The 6954-nt window shown below is 41.8% G+C and overlaps 1 protein-coding gene across 1 annotated transcript; it reads left to right on the forward strand.

The window, feature by feature from the left end:
- Positions 1 to 1029: 1029 nt before the first annotated feature.
- Positions 1030 to 2046, forward strand: XCR1 (X-C motif chemokine receptor 1). Its single transcript, XM_009988601.2, has one exon. The coding sequence runs from the start codon at positions 1030 to 1032 to the stop codon at positions 2044 to 2046; it is 1017 nt and encodes a 338-aa protein (XP_009986903.2).
- The last annotated feature ends 4908 nt before the right edge of the window (positions 2047 to 6954 follow it).

Genomic DNA, 6954 nt, shown 5'->3' on the forward strand with positions numbered 1-6954 from the left:
TTATGACTGTACTTCCAAAGAGATCAGTGGCAGGTCTCTCTCTGACATCAGTCAAACCAGGATCCAAACAGAGTGCTGCAGGTAAGCCTTCATCTGGGATAATGTTAATTCAGACTTTGAACTGTTGGTTGGAGCTGTTACTGAACTTTCCATACCTATTTTTCAGCTTAATTTCATAAAGACATGAGGCTATCGTGACCATGCTATCCCTGTATGTTCACCTGATCGCCTGTTATCTTCCAAGTCCCAGTAATTTTTGACGCTGTTTGGCCAATTTCAACCATCCAGCTGGGATTAAATTCCTATCTGCAGACAGGCAGAGGGCAGTAGCCCTCAGAAAGGGCTGTCATGTGAGCTCTGTTCCTGTCCCACTTCCGAGAATCAGCAGGCCGCAGAGATGCACGGAGCACCCAAAGCCAGGATGCTTTTGCCACAGCTTGGAGATTTTAATATAACAACCAACCTCAAGGCAAAAATCTATAAGAAATACATTCTTAGTGCTTACACTTGTTGATACTGGTACTGCTCAGCTTTTAGAGTTTCTGCAATGCTGAACCTCGGTGACAAAGAATCATATATATGGTGAAGTGTTTAGAAATTTGATACCATTCCAGAAAACCTAAAAAACAGTAGATTTGAAAGTCTTGCCACCCGGGATACTTACATTAAAAAACAATGCACCCTCAACCTTCACATAGCAGAAGCTTAATAATTAGCAGTTGTCACTGACCATATTGGTTTAGAAATGTCTTAGCTTCTGAATTCTTAAGTATTTAAGATCTTGACATTGCTTTGAGGGTAACTCTTTCATATCTACCTGTTCACGCTCTAGTCATAAGAGGAAACGATTCCTTTCTCTCCCCAAAACAGGACAAATAAGGTAGTTTCACTGCTTCTTTTTGTCTCTTAAAACAGAAGGCTCCACAGTGGGAGTTTAGTTATTGGGTTGATTTTCATAAAAATTTTGGTTTGATTGTTGCGGTACTTCGAAGTAGCTGCTGGAGAACAGCGCGAGGTTTGCACAAACAAATGGATGACGAACTCTATCCGCCCTATTTGGATGAGAACTACTCATATGAATACCCTTTCAATGAAAGCAATGTCTGCGAAATGGGTGACTATTTTGTATTTTACACCCATCTTACTACTGTCTTCTACACTCTGGTATTTTCGCTCAGCCTGCTAGGAAACACTCTAGTGTTATGGATCCTATTCAAATATGAAAACCTTACATCTCTAACGAACATCTTCATCATGAATCTCTGTGTCTCTGATTTAGTCTTCTCCTGCATGTTGCCCTTCTGGGCAGTGGACCAGTCCTTTGGGTGGATTTTTGGTGAGTTCCTTTGCAAAGCGGTGAATGCTGTTTTCTCCATCGGCTACTACAGCGGTGTTTTCTTTTTGACTCTCATGACTATCCTGCGGTACTTATCCGTAGTGAACCCCCTCTCGACTCTGAGATCCCAGACACAGTGTTGTAGTTTTCTGGTGAGCTTGGCTGTTTGGACTGGTAGCATATTAATTGTGGTTCCTGAGGTGATTCATACCACAGTGCAAGAAAACTTGGAAGGGCACAACATATGTGATTATGATGACTGGAAATGGAAAAAAGTGGACATTTATCAGAGAAATCTACTCTTCTTATTTTCCTTTGGGGTTATCGTATTCTGTTACTTCAAGATACTGATAATCCTGCTCGGAGCAAGATCTCGCAGAAAGCACAGAACTGTGAAACTCATCCTTATTATTGTGGTGGCTTTTTTCCTAAGCTGGGCACCTTACAACATCCTCAGCTTTCTGATTACTTTTCCACCACCCACCTGTCAGTATGAAAAAGACATCAACCTTGCTTTTCACATCAGCCGTAAAATTGCTTTCTCCCACTGCTGCCTCAACCCTGTGCTCTATGTATTTGTCGGAGTTAAGTTCAAGAGGCATTTGTTACGTTTATGCAGTCAGTATTCACCCTGTGGGAACGGTCAAGTCACCAGCCCCAGGATCTGCACTCGAGGCAAGTTCCACTATGAAGATGCGTCCATCTACTGAAGCAAGATCTAACTATCAGCACTAATCCTGGATGAACTTGCAGATTTTAAAAGCCATGCATCATCTCTAATTCTTAGAGGCACTTCCTTGGGAAAGACACACAAATTTACTCTTTGCAAACATGCTATGTATGGAAAGTAATAAAAAAGTGTATTTGCAGTGGGATGGAGAGATGAGAATGCTGAGAAACTACTTCATTGGCCTGTAAGTCTTATCTTTATGATTTTTTGTGCCATGAGATGGATTTTGTCTCATTTACAGTTTCTTTTTAAAAACAACAACAAAAAAGTTTGCTTTTTCCTTTGGGAGCTAAGACATCAGGTTTTAACCCAAATGGTGTTGCATGTTGCTTTCTTGCCTGACTTGAAATACTCAGATTGTATATAGCAATGGACACATATGTATTTGTGTAACTTTTAATGCTTTACACTGTTTATCAGTGCTGAACTCATTGGTTCTCTCTTTTTGGGGCTCTCAGGATTTACTTGCCTGACAATAGCGACAAGACCTCAGAATCTCTGCAGTTCTCAGTGCAAATGTTTTTTTATATGTTGGTAGGGAAATACATTAAGACTTGCTTAGTGTGAGGGTAGTCTTTTGGGTCTGAAATGGAAAGTTTGAGAGAGCCCTAGAAGGAACACAAGCTGTTAAGATACTTCACCAGGATATATGGTTTTCCTCCTGTTACAGGTCCTATCCTAGGCACCTTCCAGCCTCTGAATATCACTTTAGGTGGTTGCAGTGGATCAGCAGCCCATCTTCTGAGCAGTGCAGGAGCATATTTGCCTCCTAATGCTGTCTCCTTCCTTTTCTCCCTTTGCCATGGTGCTGAGAAGAATTAAACTTTTAAAAAAGGTTATAGTGCAAGAACAAATGGCCTTTTTAATAGCAGGATAAAAATAGCTTGCCTTATTGCCTAAAAGCAATGTTTAGCCTTTTTAGCCTTTTTTTTTTTTTTTTTCAGGAATCCAAAGCAGCAGGTTTTAGCCTGTATGCTTGGATGCTTGCTGCTTCACAATTGTTTTGAAACTGCTTCACAGAGATGTTTAAATCTCTGCTTAAAACCTGATCATCAAAGCCAGACATGTGTTTGTTTTTGACATGCTTCACATCTGTCTAAATACGAGACATGCTTGTATCTCTGAGGTGTGCAAGCATCTGGTCTAATCAACTGCCTGGCCGTACGCAAGTCTTCTGTTTCATGCATACATCTCTTCTCCATGGGCAGGTGGGAAGGATTTGCACAAACCTAACCTTGAAAACGTTGCTAAGAGGGCTAGTTGTCTTAAGTACAGGAGTGTTTTTACATGACCACTAAACATGATTTCTGAACTAAAAGCAAGTTGTGGGAATTCAATTCAGCAGCACACATTTTTGCAACAAAACCATTCACATTTTCCTTACATCAATCAATCTTGTGGATTTTTTGCTCATGGAGACTGATATTCTTCTTCATGATAGCTCAGTGGGTTCATTTTTCCCTCAGGCAGTGTAACATGTAGTGCGTACTCCAGTGTAGCTGAATGACAAAGCCTCTGGAAATCAGAATATTTAATTTCCCAGCATTTGTATAGAAAGCCAAGGTAGCTTTGCAGTGGCACTAAGCAATGGTTTGGCAACGGTTCTAAGCAACAATTTGGTGGAAGTTGTCATTTATCTGGTTGAGACCAGCCTTTGGCTCTTGTCTCCTGATAAGAAACATTTGAAATGAATGTGGTTGCTTCTATACACATCAAGAGACTTGGAATGGGGATTCAATATCTTCAATTATGAAAAGAGCCTACTGAAGGACAAATTAGTCCAAATTCTTCGTCTTCTGTTCTGGTAAGCCAGGACCACTTCATTGTAACCAGCAAAGCTCTACGAGAGGAAAACGCTGTGACAATGAATAAAAGGTTTCCTGCACCTACATCATTTCAACAAACTGTCATTCAACTCATTGTCCTAGAGCTACACTACCCTGAAATCTTCACTGTCAATAAATTTTACATTTATCTAAAAAGGTCAAGACATACAACAGAAGCATGAGAGATTGAAATGATCCTGCTCTGCTCAGTTTTTAACAAGTTATTTAAATCTGTTTGTAGCTTGAGCATATTTTGTTACAGTATATCTGAGTATGTAAAGGGAATTCTTAACGTTGCCCAATTTTACTTCTGCCTATCATAACCAAGTAACTCAGCATGTGGAGATTTCCCCTCCTGATATAATGAAGTGGTACTAATAAACATTCAGATATTCAAGGGAATACTACACTGTAACTATTGTTCTCTGCCTTTGATAACCACCTATTAAAGTTAAGGTATATTCAATTGAAGGAGTAATTGTGAATTTTCATAAAAGCTTGGAAGAGACTTCTGGAGGTCACCTGTTTCTCCACCCTGCTCACAGCAGTGCTATCTTCCCAGTCGGACAAGGTTGCTCAAGGCCTTGTCTGGTCAAACTCTGAAAATCTCCAAGAAGAGAGACTGCATAACTCCTCTACATCCCTGTTCCAATGCTCAACGACTCTCATGGTGGATTTTTTTCCTTCTACATGAACAAAATTTCTTTTCCTGCAACCTGGTGATGTTGCCTCTTCCTTGTCTTCTCTATGTCCTTGCATTACATAATGGAAAAGAGCTATCATGTCTCCCCTAAGCCTCTTCTTTTTCCCTGGGGCTAAACAAACTCCAGCCAATCTAGTCTCCTCATGTGTCCTGCACTCCAACTCCCTAACCATCTTGATCCTTCATTGGGCTCACTTCAGTCAATCAATCTCTCTCTTGTATTGGGGGCCCCAAAACTGGATATGCTACTGCAGATGTGACTACATGAATTCAGGTAGAGGGAAATAAAGGTCCCCTTAACCTGCTGGCAATGCAGACCCTTACACAGTCTTCACTGCTGCAAGGGCACATGACTGAGTTGTTTTCAACTTGTTGTCCACTTGAACCCCCAGATCTTTCCCAGAAAAGCTGACTTCTACTCAGGTGGCCCCCAGCCCATGGTATTTCAGAGGGTTAGGTCATTCCAGGTGCAGGATTTTTCATTGGCCATTGTTGAACTTCCAGGGCTCCTGCCAGCTCATTCCTCAAGCTTTCTGAAGTTTCCTCGCATGGCAGCCCTGCAACTCAGTGTATCAATTACTCCCTTTTATTTGGTGTCATCCAAGAAGTTGCTGAAGGTGTACCCTGTCCCATCATCCAGGTTGTTAATGAAGATGTTAAACAGCATCAGTCTCAGTAATGATCCTCAAAGCATGCCACTCATAATCAGCCACTCATTAAGAGTTCACACACATTCACACCACCCTTTGAGCCTGATGGTGCAGTCAGTTTTTCCTCCACTTTGTAGTGCACACATTCAGTCTACATCTCCCCAGTCTGGCTACAAGGATGCTGTGCGGGACTTTGTCAAAAGTCTTGCACAAATCAAGGTAAACGCACAGCAGCTTTCCCCTTATCCCCAGAACCAGTCATCTCATTGTAGAAGACAGTCAAGTTGGTCAGGCAGTATTTTTCCTTCATAAATCTGTTCTGGCTGTTCCCAAACATTTTTGTCCTGCATCTGTCTGGTAATGGCTTCTAAGAGGATTTGCTCCTCCATCTTCCAGGGCACAGCGGTGAGACTGACCAGCCCGTAGTTCCCTGGATTGTCCTTCTTGTGTTTTTTGAAAATGGGCATGACCTTTGCCTCTTTCAAATCATCAGGGACGTCCCCTGATCACCATGGCCTTTAGAGGCAATAGATAGCGCCTTGCAATGATATCGGGCATGCCCTCAGCACCATCATGTGCACCCTGCCCCGTCCTGCAGACAACAGTATGTCCAGTCTACTTAAGTAGTCCCAAAGCAATCGTCCTCTGCCATGGGTAGTACCTCTCTCTCCAAACTCTGCTACTAGGCACAGAGACCTGTAAAGCACGTGGAGCTATATACATTGCCAAGAGGAAATATGTTGGTGTGGCTTTCATCTTTGTTCATATGCATATGTTATTGAATATGTATACTGCTAAAGCCACAGAATATGCCCAGTGCAGGTCTGGGCATGGGCAGCCTGTGCATCTCTTTCCTTCTGAGAACTCCAGATGCTTGGAAAAATGTAATGTTCAGGGGACCTTGACTCTTTAATTTCACTCTATCAGTCAACTATTACATGGTTTGAGCAAATGCGGAACTGAGATAAAGAGTTTGTGAAGTGAAAAAGGAGAAATTAATTGCTTTTGGAAAATACAGTCTATTTAGGGGAGGGGAGCGGTGTCAGACTGAGTGGTCACAGTATTACAACTGCTGCACAGTGCCAAGGCTGCCTTTACACATGATGGCACCTCTAACCCTAATCGCAAGTTACAGTTAAATGGACATGCTTTTGCTGCTCTAATTAAGTCCATACTAAGTTCCACCCAGTGGGAATGGAAGAACAACCAGCTTCTCCTGCAAGCACTTAGCTGGATTGGGCCCCTCTCCCTACTTGTCTTTTCAGCAGGACAACACAAAACCGAGCATCACTGCCACAGTCTGTCAGAGCTCCCACCTTCTGCGCAGCCATGGGAACCTGTATCAGTCAATGATCTGCCGGTAGGGAAAATCCTCACTGCTACGGGCTAAGGCAGGTAATAAAATTAATCCTTTCCACTGCTAATGTAAACTGTCTTAAATAAAATAAGCAAACTTAAAATCCAGACATTTAAGAAAGCATCCTGTTGCTACTAAAATCAATGATAATTGTATTTCTGATCATAATCAGAGCAAAGTCGGACTCTGGATTCATAAACGGGTGAAACGCATTGGACAAAGCACAGCATACACCTCTTACTGCCAGGCGCGTTTCAATCCAGAATCAAGATACCTTCATCTATAATTCAGTATTTTCAAAACATCACCAGTGTTACTAAAATAATAAATGACATTCTATTTTATCTTCTCC

This window comes from Tauraco erythrolophus, chromosome 7, assembly GCF_009769465.1.
Source record: "Tauraco erythrolophus isolate bTauEry1 chromosome 7, bTauEry1.pri, whole genome shotgun sequence".
Classification (NCBI taxonomy): domain Eukaryota; kingdom Metazoa; phylum Chordata; class Aves; order Musophagiformes; family Musophagidae; genus Tauraco; species Tauraco erythrolophus.

Excerpts from the sequence above, each read along its gene's own strand:
- XCR1 (XM_009988601.2), top strand. The coding sequence starts at position 1,030 with ATGGATGACGAACTCTATCCGCCCTATTTGGATGAGAACTACTCATAT.